Source organism: Lepidochelys olivacea (genome assembly GCF_965140295.1).
Source record: "Lepidochelys olivacea isolate rLepOli2 genome assembly, chromosome: 1".
NCBI lineage: Eukaryota > Metazoa > Chordata > Testudines > Cheloniidae > Lepidochelys > Lepidochelys olivacea.
The window spans coordinates 52,244,736-52,267,444 of record NC_140411.1 but is presented as its reverse complement, the minus strand read 5'-3'; the positions used below and the strand labels follow the sequence as shown (position 1 = coordinate 52,267,444).

Sequence of the window (22,709 nt, the reverse complement as noted above, 5' to 3'; positions counted from 1 at the left end):
CTTTTCTCAGCCATTTAAAGAAATCATAATCTAACACATACCTAGCTAGATTACTTACTAAAAGTTCTAAGACTCCATTCCTGTTCTGTCCCCGGCCAAGATGACTACAGACAGACACACAAACCCTTTGTTTCTCTCCCTCCTCCCAGCTTTTGAAAGTATCTTGTCTCCTCATTGGTCATTTTGGTCAGGTGCCAGCGAGGTTACCTTTAGCTTCTTAACCCTTTACAGGTGAGAGGAGCTTTCCCCTGGCCAGGAGGGATTTCAAAGGGGTTTACCCTTCCCTTTATATTTATGACAGCCCCTTATTTTTAAAATACAGTGTTGGCAACCCTAGTCCTCATCATGATAGGTTTCAAATATTACTGTAATATAAATAATAATCATAATAAGGGATTGTTCCTGTACTTTGAACTTTGTACAACTCTGTGCATAGTTAAGAGCTAAGTGAAATTCAGAATTCTTATCCACTGGGAAATTCCTATATTTCAGTATTTGTTTTCATCCCAATTTGGGAGAAAAAAATTTCAACATTTTTCATGGAATGGAATTCCAAACAAATTCCAATTCAGAAAGTCAAAACATTTCATTTTGACATTTTTGATCAAAACAAAACATTTTGACATTCCCTATGTTAGAATGTTTTGGGTTGTTGAACTGATTTTAAATGCTTCATTTTGAGTCAGTTCAGTATTAAACTGCACTTTCCCGCAGTCGTGCATTACCTCATGGCAGTTGTGGCTTGGAAGTCTGATGTCCCCATTTTCCCTTATGGGCCAGGAGTCCTAGCTAGACTGCATATCTCATAATGCATCCAGAGTCATGGGTCCCACAATGCACCATGAAGCTTGATCAGAGGGAAATCTGAATTGCATTATGGGAGATTTAGTTCTCTGGGGAGCACAGCCAACAGGAGAGAATGGGGGCCCAAACGACAACTCCCATAAAACAATGCACTGACAGGGAAATGTAGTTTAATATTTGGTTGAACGGATTTGAAACAAAACATTTCAGGTTACTTCAGAAAATGAAATATTCTGATGTGTGTCAAACCAGAACACTTAGATTTGGCAGAAACTGCATTTCCCATCAGAAAATCATTTGTATGGACAATTCCCAATCAGCTCTTTCCATAACATATGAACTTATGAAGAGACAGATAATTTACTCCACTCTTAACTGTGTTTGCTCTGCTAACAGGAATAAAAGGTAGCAAGCTTACTTTAGGGTATGTCTACCCTGCAATAAAACACTTGTGGCTGGTCCTGAATGTAAATGTTCAGTCTTGGGCTGGACCCCTGGCTCTGGGAACCTCTAGATTTGCCAACTTTCTAACTGCAGAAAACCGAACATCCTTGTCCTGCCTCTGCCCCACCCCACGGCTCACTCCATCCCCCTCCCTCCGCTGCTCATTTTCACTGGGCTGGGAAAGGGTGAGGGAGGGGATGAGAGCTCCGGCTGGTGGTGTGGGGATGAGGGGGCTCTGGGCTGCGGGGGGGAGGGAGGAAGGGGTTTGGAGTGTGGGAGAGGGCTCTGGGCTGTGGCAGGTGGTTGGAGTGAAGGAGGGGAAGGGAATGCAGGCTCTGGAAGGGAGTTTGGGTGTGGGAGAGGGTTCCGGGCTGGGGTAGGGGGTTGGGCTGTGGGGTGGAGGCGAGGAGTTTTGAGTGTGGGAGGGGGCTCTGGGCTGTAGCAGGGGGTTGTGGTGCAGGAGGTGTGGGCTCCAGAAGGGAGTTTGGGTGCAGGAGGGGGTTCCGAGCTGGGGTAGGGGGTTGGAGTGCAGGAGGGGGCTCAGGCCTGGGGGTTGGGGCGTGGGAGGGGGTTCGGGCTCCAGGTGGCGCTTACCTCAAGCAGCTCCCAGGAAGCTGCCACAAGTCTCTCCAGCTCCTAGGTGGAGGGGCGGCCAGGGGGCTCTGTGCGCTGCCACCACCTGCAGGCACTGCCCCCACAGCTCCCATTGGCCACGGTTCCTGGCCAATGGAAGCTGAGGAGCTGGCACTTGGGATGGGGGCAGCACATGGAGCCTCTGTGGCTCCCCCTGAGCTGGAGGGACATGCTGGCCACTTCTTGGGAGCCCTGCTGCGGCCAACCAGACTTTTACGGCCCAGTCAGCAGTGATGACCAGAGCCACTAGGATTCCTTTTTGACCAGGTGTTCTGGTTGAAAACTGGACATCTGGCAAAGCTAGAACTCTCCCCCTTGTGGGGTCTCATATCCCAGACTCTAGCCCAAGCCCAAATGTCTACACTTTAATTTTACAGCCCCACAGCCACCTCACCTGGGCCAACCATGGATGGTTTCTTGCACTGTAGATATACCCTAAGTCACTAACGCAAGCAGATATGTCTCTGGGTACACTTCGGTGACAGGTGTAGAAAAGGTATAGACAAGGTGTAGAATTTTTACAGAAGAGAACCATACTTCAGTTTTTTCGAATTATAGAAAGAATGACTGGCCTTGCTTCTGTGGGGTCTGCTCTTGGCAGGGCTGTGGGTTATAATTTTTCTCATGCAGAAGAATAGCTAACTGTTGTCTTTTTTATTTAGGTTGCTAGGACTTGTGTTTTGGAATCACCCTGTGAGCATGAAGATCTTAGGAAAATAGCTTTCTTATCCAGTGTAAAATCATGCAGTAAATAATTCTAGGGATTGGAGGAGCTGACACAGCCCCAGGAGGATGTTTTCTGACAATTAACTCCTACATTTATTTTCTCTCCACTTCCCTCGCCCCACCCCTCCTACCCTTAACTTAGTTTCAAGGATTTGGGTTAGTTTGAGGGTAAAAATGAAATGATGGGAGTTTTTTTGGTTGGTGTGTGCACATGCATGTACTGCTGACGCATTTCTTGCCACTATTTTCATATGGTCAGAAAGCCTCCCCTATAGTACATGGTACAGCAGCATTTGTCCTACTAGAAGTGGCAATTGCAGAAAGGAGACTAACTAGGAGGTAGTAATACTTCTGAAGTCCCTTGATGGTGCAGCTGAGACACTACCTGATATTATACAAGAGGCCAAAGATGATGGGATCCACTTTTTAGAAATGGCACTGACGTGTGTTTGTGACATTCAGATTTACTTATGGAAGTGTCTTGCAAGCATTCAGGCAAATTTCTGACATTCCTAAAGCAGATTTCCTGGCAGTGTTTAAGATGTTAATTTTTACCAATATCCATAATCCAGATTTGAATTATATAGGGCAGGGGTTCTCAAACTTCATTACACTATGACCCTATTCTGCAACAAAAATTTACTACTCAGCTCCAGAAGGGAGGACTGAAGCCTCAGCCTGTCTGAGCCCCGCCTCCCTGGGAATGGGCAAAGTCAAAGCCCCAGGGATTCAGCCCCAGACAGGGGGCCTGTAACCTGAATTGTGTCACTCAGGGCTGAAGCCCTCGGGCTTTGGTCCCAGAAGGTCTAAGACAGCACTGTCGACCCCATTAAAATGGGGTTGCGACTCACTTTGGGGTCCCAACCCACAGTTTGAGAACAGCTGATATAGGGAAAGAGCTAAACTCTTAGGGAGGAGGGTCATACTCATCTGCATGTCAGAGACCAGAAACACAGGACCCCCTCTGAAGTGTCAGTTTCTTAAAGAAGGATAGGACCATGAGGCATGCCTTGCATCTCAGTATTTTGACTAGTAGGGCAGTGTCAAGTATGTACAAGAGCCTACAGTTTGCAGAGGGATTATAGGGACTTTCAAGATGCATAACAGCTTTATCAGATTACCATGCAGGTTCAATCAACATTTCAGTATAACTAAGTACTGTAGCCTTTAAACCATAGAAATTGTATATAAGTATTTATCTGGGGTATATGTCAAAGGTGGAGCTTGATAGAGAGGTCTCCGACCTTTCTCTGCTATTAAATGAAACCTACCAAAGGAATCTAGATTAAGCTATCACATTAGTTGTCTAAACTTACTATTTTACCAACGTGAGAAAGCAAGGTGTTCAGTGATGGGCACAAAAATGGACATCTCTAAACAGATCAATATTGAATTGCCATACTGACTGTTGATGATTATATTGTTTATTAGTTGGTCCCAACATGAGTGCTTTTTTATAATTTAATATCAAACCGCTAGACTAACTTCATTCATTATTTTTTGTCATTCATGCATGACCTAATTTCTGACTTCAAATTTCCACTGCCTGTGACATCAGAAGGAAGTACTGGAGTAAGGAGAACTTAACCTTAAACCCAGTGATGTTTCAAGTTTCCTTCAATACATCACAAAATCCACATTTCCCCAGTCATAGCGCAAATTAACAAATATATCTTCCATAGTAAAATTAATCGTTTAATACCCATACCTCATTCCAGACACATTTCTCATATTTTCATTTCACGTGAGACAACACACTGGAGCATGTATTAACTCCCAAAGTGTCATTATTTCATATCTCTTCCACAACAAGTAACATGGTGCTTCAATGCAGAACATACAAGAACTCACCGGAACACAATTCTAGGAATAAATCTAAGACCTGACCATTCACCACCACTCCAATGGAATGTGTTGATAAGAAAAGTTCTACTCACTCCCAACTTGCATTCTGACCAACAATGTTCATTCTTTAGTTGCAACTTCACCCCTTTTCAATCTCTGCTTAGTGCTTGCAGCCAGGAGGCCTCCCCTTTCCCATCCTATTACTGTGGCAGACAGTATATGCTGCTCTACAGTCCCTCTGGTTTCACTGAGAGGTGGCTGCAGGGTTGAGTGCAGGAGCAGAGAGACCTCAACAACCTCCCTTGACGTAATGAGAGAAGTGACTGTGAAAACTGGGGAAATGTAAATACACTGACTTAAAAAAACAAATTCTTTCTTCCTTGTTTCAACCGTTGTGGTCTTCTAGCAATTCAACAAGGTGCAGTAGGAACAATGCCCAGGGCTTTGCTTAACCCACACTGCACTAACAGAAGACCATTGTAGAAGGACTTATAGCTTAATTACCACTAGTTACCCCAAATCACAGTAATAGAACATCTACTGGACCCAGAATATAAGTAATCTGTTCTCATTGTAATTGTGGGCACTATTAGAAGTCCATTAAATTACTTTCAACACAGGGCACTGGTTACAGAAGTTAGAAGTTAAGATTTTTACATCATCGATTTATTGATACCATGTTAGTGATAAAAAAAAAAAATTACCTGCAAGGTTGTCAATCTCTTTCTCTTGGAGCAGACTGACAGCATCATCGTCCCCTTCCAGCATGAGCTCGGTTTCTGCATTCTGATTCACCACAGTCTGACTTCGGAAAGTTTTCTTTGACTTTACCACATCTTCTTCAGTGCCTAAATACAAGTTAAAAATATTGTGAACTTAGTTGAGTGTTTATTTTTTGTATAACACGCCAATACATCAACTATAGTACTACCATAAGTCCTGTATATTAAAAAGAAAATAATAACGTTTTTTAAAAGTACTTATTTTAAAAGGTAGAACATTTGAAAGAGATAAATTGTATGAAACTTTTAGCAAGGATTATGGAAAGTGCATCTTCAGTCTGTCTTTCTGAATAAACTGTGACTTTGAAACAGGTTTTGCTTTTTAAATACTCTTTCCTTCTTTTCAATAATTGATATTTTGTTTGTCTTCTATATTTCTCCTTCAGCTTCTCCGAGTGGGGGTGCACGCAGAAGGAGCTGTTCTTTCACTTCTAGAGTCCTGCCTCCCAGTACCTCCCAAATACAGTACTGACCAGTTCCTCTCTGAGTGAAGAGATGCTGTTAGGCATTTGGAACTTCAAGGGTTTCTTCTGATTTGTCTGTAATTATTTCACTAAGTCATAAGCAAAGGAGGGACAGGATGGAGGAGTGAGAAACAAAGAGGAAACATTCAGCATGGGGTAGCAATGAGAAGTGACCATTTCAAGTGTCCAAGACAGAGACAAAAAAGGAAAGGTGAAAGGGGATGGTTTTCTTAAATTAAAAAACAAAACAAAAAAGCCCAGCAAAAATCTTGGTACCAAGAAGACACATACCAATTACAGATTGTGTGTTTCATCCCTTCTTCCCTGTCTACATCCATTTTTGTCTACTTAAATTGGCAGCTTTTCAGAGCATCTTACACTTTAGAGAGGCACATAGTAATTTTATATAGTGCTCAAAAGTGTGCTAACTAATAATAGCTTGGTTTAAATGACAAAATTATAAAGGTGATTAACTCTTCTCAAAACAAATATAGAGATATTAATAAAACTTACTTGAAAGAACTGGAGATGGCTAGTCCAGACAAAGCATGCTTTACTCTGGTACCCTGTACATAACATTGTGAGGCCAGCAAAACAATTCTTTCACAATTTGAGACAAATCATAAGTCTTTTTTCCCCCCAGAGATAACAGACTCATAGCAGTTCTCAATGCCAGTATGCTTTCTGTTACTATCCCCCACTTTTTCACAGGAAAATTAATAAGAAGGTTATATATCATATACATCCTCACTTATCTTTATGCATCTCCACCTTGGACTCCTAGATATTAATCTTAGTAATGAACCTACTGTTATTGATGGAGACACGGGAGTTACTAGCTTCCTTTTGAGTGTTTAGCTCTGAAAATGTAACCTCTTCTTTGGGGTTTTCTATCTAAGGATTATGGCACCCAAAATAGTTATTAATATTAATGTACTGTATATCAATCTAGAATTTAGCATTTCCTAATTTGGTTGTCAGAACTAAGAACCAACTCTAAATTTCTCTAGGTGTAGTATAATTTAGACATTTGTTTCCTATTTGGCTGGATCTTTTCACCCACGGCACTGACTTTAGTGGGCTCAAGATTTCACCTTATAATTACTGGTATTATTTTAAAGTAGATGTAAGGTGATGGGATGAGAATCTTGAAGACTGAAGTCCACTGTTCATCCACAGAACAGATACAGACCAGGCACCAGAAGCATGTTGCCTCACCCTAGATTAGAGAACAGCATCTCTAGTTTCCATGTTCTTTCAATTGCTGCCATTTCTGCTGAGATTGTACAAAAGGGTCTCAATTAGCATCTACTACAGTGATAGTTTTTATGATGTCGCCAGAGCAACTGGAGCAAGATCGTCAACTCATTTTGCATAGGCCACTTAACATCTACCAGATGGCAACAACTTGCTGTTACTGCTGACCTGGTTTAAATTTGAATCAATGATCAAAAGGTGAAAGGCTTCAAATATCCAGCCACATACTACAATTTTAAAAATAAAAGTCCACAAAAAATGACTAGAGACAGAGTTTGGAAAGAGGGAGTAATGTAATACAGTAGCCTATCTAGTTTAGGTCACAAGTGCACTGAGTGTTAAGAGCTAAATTAGAACTTTGTGTATATTTGACCCTATCATAAGACACACAATTTAGCATCACTTGCCACAAGTAGTCTCTGCTTTGAAACATCTTAGTACTGGCGTAGTGACAGTGCTGTAGACCATTCCTGAGATGAACTGACAGCATGGCTGGAGGAAGTGTGCACAGATTGTTCCCCCCCCCCGCTCTTCCTGGCTCTAGTTTATGTTATAAAAGCCTCTCACTTTCATAAGAACGGAAATTCTCCAAAAGTAATAGTTGGGTATAATTGCAGAATAATTCCAGTTCACCAAAATCATTTATTTATGTGTGAAATTATCATCTCATAAATCAGCAAAAGTGTACTGCTGGTACCACGAGAACCTGAAGGCAAACCTCAGAAGTGGAGGCTGAAATCTAGCTTATTTTAACTTGCCTGTCACACTGCTGGCAGTTATCTTGTTACAGAAATACTACAATACATCAACATAAGAAATGTAATGTAGTAGAAGGCACTAAGTTAGTCTGGCAAATTTGGATCTCAGCAATTCAGATAAATCTTTCTAAAATCAATTTTGTTTTACAATATTAAACATACATTTATCTATAAGAAATATAGCAAACTGAGCTGCTTTGGTTTGATAGAAGCTGCTTTGGATTGTCTGTTCTTTAAATTTATCACTTTGTTGAGTGCACCTTAGTTTTGCTGTACTGTACCAAACATTTATCTAAATGAAACTATATGAGACCCAAAATTGCCCTTCAATCACTATATCCTTTATGAATTAGAGTTCCATTTATCAAAATTACAGCAAGAAGAGGTAAGGTCTCGGAGGGCCGTCTCATTACAAGGCTTGTAAACACTGTCCTTACAAAGAAATGGTTTAACACCTAACAAATCAAAAACTGATTGGGAATAGAATTTATTTGAGATCATCTATCTTCAGAAGACTTGCCGTCTTGAGAGCACTTCTTGGCCTTTCTACCCATTCATCAAGAAATTAACAAGCGAATACCACAGACCACCAGATCTCCTTGGATCCTGAAATGTAAAATATGTTTAAAACAGATCTGTCACAGATGTTCTATTTTTATATTCCTGGGATGACTTCAAAAGGCCCTAAAAATAAGAGAGTCTCTCAAACTAGGAGTAAGAAGGAAAACAGCTTATCTTTAAAAGGGGACAACAAACTGAATAAAAAATTACTTGGCATGAAACTATGTTTCATACAGTTAGCAATGATATAAAAAGAGTGAGGAACAAATGAATAGTTTATATATTATATGTCAGCATTTTAGTAAAAATTCGAAATATTTTTATCATAACTTTTTTCAAGCCACAACAAAACTACTGTGTAAAGAAACTAACTATATTATTCCCTCATTATAAGACAGTTCTCAGGAGACAAAGAATTTGTGTTCTAAAGATACTCTTTGAATGAGTAGGTAGCTACAATGCAGAGACTTTATATTAAAGTAACTTTTTAATGAGGTTCCATTGGAAAACAGATAATAAAACAAATTAATAAAACAAACTGTTTTAAAGTATGGCAAGAATTTTAAAATGTGGATGCCCAGAATTGAAGTCAACAAAAGTTATGGGTGCTCAAAACCTTGGGTAATCAGAGGGCTAATTTAGGGACTAAATATCAGTTTACATTGCAATTTTCAATGACGCCAAAGGAAAGGAGGTACTCAGCTCTCACTGAAGTTTAGTGAGAGTTGGATGATGTACTTTCTTAGGCCAGGTCTACATTTTATTGCATGTCAAATGTGGGTGTGAATGTGAAGCGCATCAGCACAGACACTGTTATAGAGCAGTGAAAGTTTTGGAGTGCCACAAAGAATATTATTGCAAAGCAAGTTGTTGTGCTGTAGTTTCATACGCTGGCTTGCTATGCAATAACTCACCATGTAGACAAGCCCTTAAGCTCCTTTGAAAATTCCAGCCACAGGATTCTGGATTCAGCAGAGCATTTAATCTTATGTTTAACTTGAAGCACTTGAGTAATCTCATCCCTATTCAGAAAAACACTTAGACATGTCTTTAAGAATACGCTTAAAGTCCACTGGCTTTATGTGCCCAAATATTCTGTTGAATAAAGATGGAAATACTAAAGTACTTCAAGTTAAACATGCACTTAAGTGCTTTGCTGTACTGAAGCCTGGGTACCTATCTCTAGGCACCTAAGTTTTAAAATTTTGGCCTAAATCCTTATATTTAAATCCTTACATGAGGTTACTGCAGTTTCATGTTTGCATAAAGTGGATATCTTAAGAATCATATCACTCAAAGAAAAATGAAAATTAACTTACAATATCAGTTTTTCAGACAGCTATTATTTAACCAAAAATCCATTTTTGTCATCCCAATTACCATCTTGGGTATTGTTCATAAATGTAGAAAATTAACATTGTTAAAACAACAAAAGGTGGCTTCCTATAGTAGTTACACTATACATAAAAACAAGCAGAAAGCTCATTTTTTTAAAAAAAATCAAGAATATGGAATCTCCCCCACTCCCAGGAAAATATACATGCTTTATATTTCTGAAAAGCTGCAAAACTACAAACTGCAAAGTCAAGAAAGTTTTTTTTTTGTTTTTTTTTTTAGGTTTTTTTCATTATTAAGAATGGGGATCAACAACTTGGGAATCCCCTCAAAATAAACATCTAAAAAATTCTAATGAATGGGAAGACATGAATGTCATAAAATAGATACAGCCTCTATAAACATTCCATGTAAACAATGAAATGTAAAATATCATATCTTTCTTCCTTTAGTAAATCATCTATTTTGTTTGGTTGCAGAGATTTTTATTGTTGTAACATCTGTATTTTCCTGTTCCATTTTCAATAAAACTAGTAAATTCCAAGTTAGATTATTCTAGTCACAGCAGATATTACATATTAAGTTAACTTGTTGAGTTCCAAGCCTCAAACAATGTCTTTCTGGAATAGGGTTGTCAATCCTCCAGGATTGCCCTGGAGTCTCCAGAAATTAAAGATTAATCTTGAATTAAAGATTATGTCATGTGATGAAATCAGCCAAAATTGGCAACCCTATTCTTGAATAAGATTTAAACATGTATGTGAACATAACTTGTGGTTCGTTACAGGGAGTACTATAATGTTCAGGATAAATGCAAAAGAAAAAGTTCTGAAGTACATATATCACCCGCTGCTTATTATCTATTAAAACAGAGTATTTTTAAACAGACCTAATTTTATTTTAAATATAAAGGGAAATATTATTAATTTTAAGAGAATTTTGCTTGGTAGCTATGGTACTAGCAAAAGGAAACTACTGCTTCTTACAAAGTTGATTCCAGTTTACTTCAGTGAATTACAGATAAGACAATTTATGCAGAGAACTCTCTTTCATCTTTGAAGAGGGTTGGCAGGATGGAAAGTTAACCCCATTTTAATGTTACCTAAATGTACTGACAGGAAATTCTAATGTTTCCAAACATCTGGAAATCAGCTTCATGGGATGGTGCTCTTCTTTTATTTAAGAATGTTTTTTCATATATTGTCTTTTACAGCTTTATGTGGCTTCTAAAGAGCATTTTGACAGAAGTAGTCTGTCCACTTTACAGCAAAATGCTGCATTTAATTAAAAAAATTCTCTTTTATAGAAGGTAAAGAAAAGTTTTTGTGAACTTCAGCTCCCCTGGGAAACTTTCTAAAAAAAGGGTGGTTTTCCTCCTCAAAGTGCACTGACATGTAATGCTTTGTAAAACACTGCTTTTTGTTGTTGCATTTTTATTCTCTAAAATGGTTTTTAATTTCTAATTAAACAAGGGAACTAAGGAATTAGTTCCTCTCAAGGGATTATGTCATATGTGATGACATAACCATGACATGATATCATGAGTAAAATATAACAAATCTCATAAGTTTGAAAGACTTTGGCAGGTACATTGTAAGATTATTTCAAAAGCAGATAACATAAAAATGGTAGATAACATTTTAATTCTAAGCCATGCTCTGCAAGATACATGAACATATTACAGGAAAAGCTTCAGAGTGTCAGTGCAGAAGTGCATTTTTTTCCTGATTTATATATTACATAGTTGAGAATCCTGCCTTCAGTAACCATATTCAAGAGATTAGCTAGGCATTGGGGATCATTGTGGGGTCCAGGCTGTGGAGCATAGCTACTTAATAGCCCATTTGCTCCACTTTGCCAAGACCAGTAGGACTGGCGAATCTCCATGCTCACTATCTCCCATACATATTAAACCCTGCTGTGCATTTATATGCCTGGAGCCCCTGGGGAGCTGGATTGATTGCATGTAAAGGGTGTGATGTGCACTCGTGTGCATGGTCACAAAATTTGCCCTCCTCTTTTTCCTCACCAGATCACCACTTGTTGTGCTACAATAGGGCCCTCCATACTGGCAGAGAGGGTTAGGATTTGCCCATTAGGGTTATTATATTATCATAATGTGTTTCTGAAACTTCGTAGCACTGACTGACATAGAATTATTTCCTGGGAAGACCATAATGGTGACTATTCTCAAGGGAAGCCTGTATCTTAATAGGCTGAAGTTAAGTATTGCCACAGGAACTTAAATTATATTACACTTTAATGATTAAACATATCTGAAGAAATGAGGGAGAAAAACTATCTGGACATGAAAAATTATTGTATACTTATTATAGATACTGCACTCTTAACAAAAAGATAAATTTAAAAATATCAAATTGTTTAAAAAACCCCCACACACAAAAACTGGTTTTAGGATACCACAACAGACAAAACCAGAAGGCTTCACAAAAAAGTTTGTCCTGCTTTTTTATAGCTAATAGCTTATGTTTTCCTCTTATCCTCTAACAGTAATATACCATACTCTTTGACACTGTGTAGTTTGTAAATTAATACTTTATTCTTACTGTAGCGGGGTGGTTACTCACTCTGACCCTGATAGAGTTGAGGCCACCGCTGGGAGAGGGCTGGGGCTGTGGGGAAAAACCCAGGCTGATTAAGGGAGCAGCCGCAGCTGTGGCCAGCTCAGTCAGGCCCAGCTGGACCCTATAAGAGGCTGTAAGCCAGGAGCCCAGCTAGTATGCCTCTGCAGGGAGAAGGGCCTGGCTACAAGGTGCCGAGCAGGACACCTAGATTAGAGCAGGGCTGGGGAAAGGCCAGAGGAGCTGGGAGCTCCGGCCTGGAAAGCCTCAGGCTGAATAGGTGCAGGGTTGCAGAGGTGCAGCCCATGGGTAGGCGGAGTCCAAAACCCCCTTGCCTGTGATGAGTGGTGTATACACTGCAGTCTGCCCCCGATACAAGGGGCTAAGTAGGGACTGGCAGTAGCCCAGACTGAGGGGAGGTGGGGTTAGAGGGAGGGGGTCCCTCTGGGTGGGGAGACCCAGAACCTAAGAGTGTGGGGGTACTGCTGGGGGAGGCAGCACCCCAGGGAAAGGGGCACTGGGTCCTGGGAGGGACATGGGGGCCAGAGGTAAGGCGGCTCACCGGCCTGCAGAGGGTGCTCCGGTGGCTGGACAAGCTAATTCCTGATGACTACCAGCAGGAGGCACCGCTGGGTGAGTCCAAACACTTACTTATATACCACTTTTTCTTCTGTCAAACTCAAAACCTTTTACTTTAGTAAGTTCATATCACCATTGTAATTGTTACTCTTGGGAAACAGAGCTGCAGAAGTTAAACAACTTGCCCAAGGTCAAAATCAGTGACTTGTGTACTCAAATGTAGTAGATTATTATTTATTGTAAAAATTATCATAAGGAAAGTCATAACATTTGTATGCAGTCTTATAGCTGTGATGTTCCCAAGACATTACAGAGATAGAGAGAGAAGGAGGTTGAGGGAATGTCTTTTATTAGATCAGCTTCTGTTTGTGAGAAGACAAGCTTTTCAGCTCCACAAAGCTCTTCTTCGGGTCTCTGTGTAAGCTCAAAAGCTTCTCTCTCACACTAAGAGAAGTTGGTCCAATAAAAGATACAACTTCCATCACCTTGTCTTCATAATAATATTTAGCATTTACATAGCACTTCTGTCCACAGATTTTAAAGCACATTACAAAAATCGGAAGGCATTTTTATCCTATTTTACTGATGAATAAACTGAGGTATAACTGAGGTTATGGGCCTGCTTTGCAGAAGTGATAAGTATTCACAGCTTCCATTAACTTTAGCTCAGATTGCAAGTGTTCCACACCTCTGAAAATGAAGCCCTCACTGACTTGTTCATAACTGCATAGTTGAGTAATGACATCTGGAAATACCCAATTCAGCGCATGCTGCAACGCATTCTCAGATATAAGAGAGCAGAGCCCCTTATTCTACTTCCTGGATTTCTTTCAAGATCATCCAATATTTGGATTGGGCATAGAATGTAGTTTCTCACTGGAACTTCCACAGATGGTATGGCTGAAGAATAAGCCCATATTGTACGTAACTCATGTCAGTTACAAACTAATATAATGTCTTACATAACATAAGAACGGCCATACTCTGTCAGACCAAAGTTCTATCTAGTTCAGTATCCTGTCTTCAGATAGTGGCCAATGCCAGGTGCTCCAGAAGGGATGAACTGAACAGGTAATCATAAAGTAATCCATCCCCTGTTTCTCATTCCCAGCTTCTGGCAAACAGAGGCTAGGGACACATCCTTGCTCATCCTGGCTAATAGCCATTGATTCATTGACCTCAATGAATTTATCTAGTTCTTTTTTGAATCATGTTATAGTCTTGGGCTTCTCAATATCCCCTGGCAATGAGTTCCACAGGTTGACAGTGCATTGTGTGAAGAAATATTTCCGTTTGCTTTAAACCTCGACTGTCAATTTCATTTGACCCACCTAGCTTTTGTGTTATGAGGAGACGTAAATAACACTTCCTTATTTACTTTCTCCATACCAGTGATGGATTTTATAGAGCTCTATCATATCCCACCTTAGTTGTCTCTTTTTTCCAAGCTGAAAAGTCCCAATCTTAATAATCTCTCATCATATGGAAGCTGTTCCATACCCCTAATCAGTTTTGTTTTTGTCTTAAAATTAAACCACTTTGTGTACACTGTAGTCTAGTAAATTACAGATAGCATTAATTTTTTCTGCTACTTTAGGGATCACTTAGAATTGTCTTAAATTATTAAATATTACACTTAAGAAAATTAATTTCAAGCAATAGAAACAATATCCCTAATTGTGCTTGCAACCATTTTACGAAAACTACAGTAACAACTAAGAGGAAAATAACTACATAAAACTAACAGTTATTGCTCAGTGGAAAGGACACCAAGGACACTTGCAAGGAAGAGAATTGGATCAATATTAACACGATTTTCATTTCATGCTTCCCCAACTCCAGTAAGCTGACAATATACTCTGATTATGTGAACTGCCTGCAAGTAACATAGAAAAGGTTATTAGAGCAAGAGGTGGAAATGAAATGCACTTTTTATATTGACAGGTCTGCTAATAGAGTGTACTGATTTTCAAAGCCATGCAATGCATTTTCATAATTTTGGTTTTGACAGCAAAAAAGGAATTTCATTTATTCCTAATTCAAAATATTCGTATGTAAGCAAAGATTTCTTAAGAAAGACCACCAAAGAGGGTATTCGTAAATAGCAAAATACAATTAAAGTTAAGAGAAAATGTGACTGAATTTAAATGTGGTACTACATAAGTATGAGAGGTAAATATACTAATCCTCTTAATGTGAGTACTGAAAAATGCATTCCATGCTTTTGAAAGAGAATTTGATAAAATGGGTTTTCTAAGATTAAAGATAAATGGCAGATGTGAAATCCTTCAAAAACTAAGTTTGGATTTTGCCTTGATGGGCTTTAGTTTAAATATTCCAAACTCAAAAACAAGCACACCAGCACATGTGCTGCAGAAAAAATGTGCATTCTGTATCTTTATCTGCCTTCAGAACATAGGGACTCCAGGTCAAAGTCACCAGAGTTGTACCCATTTATGCCAGCAGTTAATGTGACTTGCTGTTAACAAAGCTTATAAATGAAAAGGAAAAGTTGCTCAACTTGAGAGATATAAAATTTAATATAAATAACTTCAACCCCCCATTTTAGAAATATCAAAACTTAGTACAGACAAATAACTTCATGATAGTACTGGTCATAGGGTTGCCAGGTGTCCGGTTTTCGACCGGAAAGTCGGGTCAGAAAGGGTACCTGGCAGTGTCCAGTCAGCACTGCTGACCCGATACTGAAAGTCGGGTTACCTGCAGTAACCAGCCTCCACACCTGGAGGGGCAGTAAGCACAGTAGCTACTGCTGGAGCCTGGAAGAGCTCACAGGAATGGCTCCAGTGGAGAGAGGTAGTGGCAACACCCTCACCCCTCCATCCCCAGTGTGCATGCCTCTTCCTCCCCCATCCTGCCCCACTCACCCCTCCATCCCCAGTGTGCATGCCTCTTCCTCCCCCATCCTGCCCCACTCACCCCTCCATCCCCTGAGCATGGTTCTCCCTGTCCCATCCTCCCCATCACCCCCCACCCCTGAAGTGTGGCTCTCCCTCCCCTGCACCATTCACCCCACCCCTAGAGCCCTGCTCAGCGGGCAGGGGGAGGGGGGTAGAGAGGGCACCATATGACTGTGGGGGGCAGGGAATGTAAGAGGAATGGGGGGAAGGGCCTCAGGGGAAGAGACAGAATAGGGGGCAGGGGAGGTTCTGCAGCTCAGTGTCCAATTTTCACAAATTAGAAAGTTGGCTATCCTAGCTGTGCAGTGCCATGTGAGAAACATGTTTTGGTTTCAGTCCTGGAATCTCCCACTTTTCCAGTACTACCGATCCCCAAAGTTCAAGAATTTTGAGTGTCCCACCCCCCAAAATGAGACTGCCCCAAAATAATGATAAAAAAAAAATTCAACTATTTTTCCACTGTCTTCTACAGTTTTTTCGCGTCCCCAGTGCATGTGTGACAATTACTGCCAGCTCTCACAAATGTTTAGTATGGCAATTTTCACCTTTACTACAGGAGATGTGTCTGAGATCCCATCAAGATCAGGGCCCCATTGTGCAGCACAGAGAAAGGGACAGTCCCTGACCCAAAGAATTTATAATGCACTGCAAAAAATGGTAGTGACTTTATGATGTGAGAGCAGGGACTGGAACTCACCAAACATCTCCTATAGATACTAGTAAATATCCATGAGATGGGAACAACTTTTAATCTCTACTGTGGGTAGGATTCAAATTGGTGATCTACAGGTGAAAGGTGCTCTAGCTCATCAGCAATGCCTAGTGGCATCCAATAATTGCAAATGTTGCACCTTCAAGAATGAGGTTTGCTCTCTGGAAAGATAAGTTTATCCAAGTGAGTTCTGACCTTTTGGGAACTTACACAAGCAGGGTCTCTGCTCTTTGGACATACACAAAATCTCTCTTAGTCAGCTACACTTATTCTTAAAGGGACAGCTTCCATTAAACAAATGCAAATAATAAAATTAGAATAGTAAAGCAAACAGCTCAATATGCAGATTCACTTTTAAATATGTTTTGCAATATAAAATCATTCCAACAATAATTCTATGGTCCTTGCACTAACTTTTATACACAGATGCAAATTTTATTTTCACTCTCACATAGGTCATCAGCAAGGTTTGACTCCATAACCTTCTGAATCCACAGTACAGTTCATTTTCACTTCAACTACAGCAGTAGCTTCTGGGAGAAAGCCTGTTCTTAGCCTCTGCATGGGCCAGCACATACAGGGATGCACACACAGAGCCAGTGCTGTTGTGAGACAACAGAAGAATGCTGAGCATCAGGATTCATGGTTTCTATTCCTGGCTCTGAAAGCAGTTTTCTAGAAGTTAAAGAGAGCATGGACAAATATAAAATGTCCCTGTCTGGGACTGAACCCAGGACCTCTGTAAAGGCATGAGCTTCTAAAGAACGAGGGCTGAAATCATATCTCACCGCACTCAAGCAGTGTTTTGCTATTGACTTCATTGGGACCAGGATTTTAATCCAGATCTCTTAGCACAGAAACAGCAGCAGAGTCATAAACCTCTCTATGTGGTCTAGTTGCTAATGGGTCACACTGTGTTAGCATGAATTATAAAATCACCTAATTTGATATGTTCTTTCAAATGATGTGTGGCAAGTGTACAAGATTTGGCTCAGTTGTATTATAGCCCTGGGTTCTATTCCCAGCTCTGCCTGAAGTGACCTTTTGCACAGTCTTGGTTTCACAGTCACCTGTGAAATTGGTGAATGGTAGTTACCTTACAAGGTTTGAATCCTGGGCTCATAACAGATTGTTAACCACAAAAATCTTAACTGCACAGAAGTCTTAGTAGCAGTCAGAATTGGGATTAGGGGTTTGATTTACGATATCTTCTCCTAAACTATAGAACATTGTTTGAGTTTCTCTCTGATTCTCTAGTTTTGCTTTCCAGGAATCACAAGAAAGATTCAAACTTCTCATGTTATTGTGAAACATCATTAAAAATCTCATTATTCACATTATATTCACAGGAGTTGGCAAGACCACTTTCCAGGCTGGCTGGAAGTGAGATGCTGTTGAGACAGTATGCTCAGCTGTTTGAAGAGAGGGATTGAGTGCTTTCTTGGGTGGCAAAAGGAAAACCAATGAAAAACTCTTCAAGAGTTGAACACAGTTCTCTAGCTAGAAAAGAATGACTATTATAAAGTCCAGGGCCCTATATAAATAATGGGTAAGAGGATACCTAGGTATATAAGGATAGAGAAGAACTGCTGTAGAAAAAGCCAAATCTTAATATAATGTGCATCATATTAAAATAAATATATTATGTGTTTTGAAATATGCATGAGATGTTGGCTGATAGATCTCTGTAATAAAGTCTCTTTCCAAACACGTTGGCTAGTGGTGTGTTTCAGAATGTTTCCTTAGAAATAGGCATTCCTTTTAGTAAGTACAAAACATTGATAACCCCTGGGTGCTTCTGAATACCATAAGTGTATAATCTCAGCTGAAGAAAAGCACTTTGCTGAAACACGTAAGCATCTGATTTGTCCCACAACACTGCTGGCTTTTTGTGAACCAAACGTAATACCATAATACAAGTGGTACATGAAGTAAGGTACAGATCTTGAAACTCACTCACTTGTGTAGGTATGCAATGCCCAATGAGCATATATGTGAGCATGTGTTCCAAACAGCAAGATGGTATTTCCTATGTACTTTTGTTCAAATCCTACTACTTTTAGTATCCCATAAATATAATTTGAACTGGTATTGGTTTTGAAGTAACAGAGTGGAAACATTTAGGGTGGGAGGGAGGGGCAGAACAACAGTCACTTCTTTCTTTGTTAAAAATAAATATATTAGCCCTGATTCACAGTTCCTCCATTTCTTCATTCTGTGCAGAGTTGTTCTGTTAGTTTTTTGTCAGCTGAGAAATCTCATTATCCAGGAGAGATTTCCCAGGGACTGTTACAGTCCAAAGTGTGTGTGTGTGTGTTTTTTTTTTTATGCTACTGGAGCAATGTAAATGGGAAATTAGGACTTGTAAACTGAAACCACTGAGTAGACATCCATACTGTGCCTCTTAGAAGCAAAACTCACAGCCCAAGAGGAGTGGGGAACTAAGGTATTTTTAAGCCATTATTATATGCCCTCCTGATTCGAAGTAGCTGTGAGAGCTGCAGTCCCACCAATGACATACTCCTCCTTCCCCTGCCTATCCTCTCTAAACCAGGGTTTGTGATGATGTCCTCTGAGGACAGCCTGCTGTGGTCTTCCTCTGTTCCTGTGCCAAGGGAATTCTTTCTCACTCAGGGTCCCTTTTTATACTCTGGCCCCTTTAACTGGCATAAAAGGGCTAAATTTTTCTGTAATGTTGTATGCATCAGGAGCATGGTATAGGGAACAGGGAATGGAGCTAGTAACCTTACATTTTTTGTCTATACCAGCAGGCTAGAAATACATTCATGAGACCCCACGAGCTCCATCTGATACTAACTGTATTTGATGGGCTTTGTTCTGTGTTATTAAAATCAAAACCTTTGGGGATGATTTGGGCCCAAATAGTGCTTGCTTAATCTTCCTCCACTCAATCCAGCTAATTCAGCCCCTGTGTCCTGTTAACACACCCATTCATATAAAGCACTTCTCTACAGGAAAACCCCTCTAGGTGGAGAGTTTTCATCCTCCATCTGAAGCAACAGCAAAGGTAAAACCACAAACAGGCAAGAAAACAAACAAAACCCACCTAAAGAGCAACTGAAACATTGCAGCCAACTCGTTAGTAGAATGAAAGATTCCTGCAACCAAGTGGAGGAGGAGATGAAGAAATGGGGGTGGGGAAAGGAATTTTAAAAATTGTTAAAACTGAGTAGGGGTGCTCCTATTCTACCGTCAAACTGAGTTTTTAAGCAGAAAGATGGGAGGTGTGAAGGGCAGATGGAAATCAGACTCTGAAGTGCTACTCAGAGCCAGCTGTGAGAAGTGTGCAGGATGTCAAACTCCCACTTCCAGAACACTCTCCCAAAGCATCTCTATGGAGTGCTTTGTGCACAGAACCTTCTCCCCATGACTTCTAAATGACTTCTATATTTGCTATTCAGCAATACAACTGAATGCAAAGAACAAGAGTACACCCCATACAATTTTAAACACGTTTTAAATCACAATGCCTTATTCTTTTTCTTTGCACACAAGCGATCCATGTTGAAAAGAATGGAAGGTGTCATGGGTGTGTTTCTGCATACACAGTGGATGCGGAAGGAAAAGGATAAAGCAGCAGCTAGAAGAACGATGAGGCTGTTCATTGTTATTGGTAGTTTTGGTCCTTTAAGAAGTTTCACATTATATTTATATTTGCTTTTGGGTATTTTTTTGTTCCTTTTGCACATTTTGGAGTTGACTTGATTCAGCTGAAGGAAGTCAGAAGCAGAGGTGGCCATATCATATGCTGGCAAAAAGAATAAACATTCTACAAAGTGACATCTATTATAGAAGCCAAGGGATAGGTTAAGGCAGAAGGTATCAAAAGGTATAAATTTCAGAAGATATCAGAGGAAAGGCATGAAACATAAAATCAAGATATTTCAAAAGTGATTTGCAGTTTTGACATAAATTTTGGATATCTGACAAGACCTGAACTTTGGATAACAGATTCTGATACATAAAGCTTGGAAAATCATTAAAGAAATTTGCAGATTTGCTGGACATTTAGTAATGGGCAGATATAACTTCCTGATTCAAGGGATGCAGTATATTATACTGCTGATGGGGCATTGACCATCTGCACCAGCATCCTCTGTCCTTGCACTGCAAACCTAATCCTTGCCCACTAAGGAGGGAGAAGCCTGAAGAGTGAGCCTGTCCCACACTTACCCTGTATCAGTGGATCTTGTCCCACAGGTCTGGGCTTGGCTTCCCACTCCTGTTCTATGGGGTCACAGCACTATTCAGGATTCACCCCAAGGTCAATAGAATCATAGAATATCAGGGTTGGAAGGGACCTCAAGAGGTCATTTAGTCAAACCCCCTGCTCAAAGCAGGACCAATCCCCAATTAAATCATCCCAGCCAGGGCTTTCTCAAGCCTGACCCTAAAAACCTCAAAGGAAGGAGCCCTAGGTAATGCATTCCACCTAGGCCCTAGGTGCCCTAGCCACCACCGCCCTAGGTAACGCATTCCAGTGCTTCACCACCCTCCTAGTGAAAAAGTTTTTCCAAATATCCAACCTAAACCTCCCCCACTGCAACTTGAGACCATTACTCCTTGTTCTGTCATCTGCTATCACTGAGAACAGTCTAGATCCATCCTCTTTGGAACCCCTTTCAGGTAGTTGAAAGAAGCTATCAAATCCCTTCTCATTCTTCTCTTCCTCAGACTAAACAATCCCAGTTCCCTCAGCCTCTCCTCATAACTCCTGTGTTCCAGTCCCCTAATCATTTTTGTTGCCCTCTGCTGGACACTTTCCAGTTTTCCCACATCCTTCTTGTAGCATGGGGTTCAAAACTGGACACAGTACTCCACATGAGGCCTCACCATAGAGGTGTCTAATAGAGGGGAAGGATCACATCCCTCAATCTGCTGGCAATGCCCCTACTTATACAGCCCAAAATGCTGTTAGCCTTCTTGGCAATAAGGGCACACTATTGACTCATATCCCGCTTCTTGTCCACTGTAACCCCTAGGTCCTTTTCTGCAGAACTGCTGCCAAGCCATTCGGTCCCTAGGATGTAGCAGTGCATGGGATTCTTCCATCCTAAGTGCAGGTCTCTGCACTTGTCTTTGTTGAACCTCATCAGATTTCTTTTGGCCCAATCCTCTCATTTGTCTAGGTCCCTCTGTATCCTATCCCTACCCTCCAGCGTATCTACCACTCCTCCCAGTTTAGTGTCATCTGCAAATTTGCTGAGGGTGCAGTTCACGCCATCCTCCAGATCATTTATGAAGATATTGAACAAAACCGGCCTGAGGATCCATCTTTGGGGCACTCTGCTTGACACCGGCTGCCAACTAGACATGGAGCCATTGATCATTACCTATTGAGCCCAATGATCTTGCTGGCAAGAATACTATGGGAGACCGTATCAAAAGCTTTGCTAACGTCAAGGAATAACACGTCCACTGCTTTCCCCTCATCCATAGAGCCAGTTATCTTGTCATAGAAGGCAATTAGATTGGTCAGGCATGACTTGCCCTTGGTGAATCCATGCTGACTGTTCCTGATCACTTTCCTCTCCTCTAAGTGCTTCAGTATTGATTCCTTGAGGACCGGCTCCGTGATTTTTCCAGGGATTGAGGGAAATACATCTAAAGTGGGGAGCTGACCCCAGCCCAATGGGACATTAGTCACTACTGCGGGGTGAGTATGGGGCAGGGTCACTCCCCAACCTATCCCCAAGTCTCCCCTCCACACTTGACCAAGAGAAGCATATGTTTGTCTGTTTTTACAGCCCTGGTTTCATGATTTCTGTGGAAACAACTGAGCCCATGATCTTACGCTAAAGTTATCTCTGGCAGTTACTGAGAACTAACCATAAAGTAACTATGAAAATTCTTGTGCTTCGAGTGGCTAATAATTTCTCAGGTAAACACAGGAAGTAGATTTTTACACTTTACAGTTATTGTAAAGTAACCTGAGAGTGCTTCTGTAAATCAGGTCTCCTTAGCTAGTCAGAGTACAGGAGCTTCCATAATGAGAAAAAAAATCAGTATCACTTTGAATATTTATTGTATTATATTATGGTAGGTTATCATTCCAAAGGAGATCTTCATCATGACAGATTGAAGTATTGAGAATATAGTTAAGAGTTTTTTGGGAGCTAGAAATCACTAGGAAGAGGTTTGTGGCAACATCCTGTGTATTTTTTATTTAATTATTGTTTCAACTAAGATCTTGCATTGCTAATCTGCTTAATAACCCCTCTTGAAAAACTTTAGACTATGACTGGATCTAGGTTTCTTAAAAATAATTATATACATGAAGCATCC

At 40.5% G+C, this 22,709-nt stretch overlaps 1 protein-coding gene across 2 annotated transcripts in view; it reads right to left on the bottom strand.

The window, feature by feature from the left end:
- NBEA (neurobeachin) overlaps positions 1-22,709 on the bottom strand; it is an 867,588-nt gene that overhangs the window by 271,314 nt on the left and 573,565 nt on the right. For both annotated transcript variants that reach the window (XM_084617023.1, XM_084617024.1), the window contains one exon: positions 5,157-5,300. In XM_084617023.1, the coding sequence (XP_084473149.1) occupies positions 5,157-5,300 (144 nt within the window). The remainder of the gene's footprint in view (positions 1-5,156; positions 5,301-22,709) is intronic.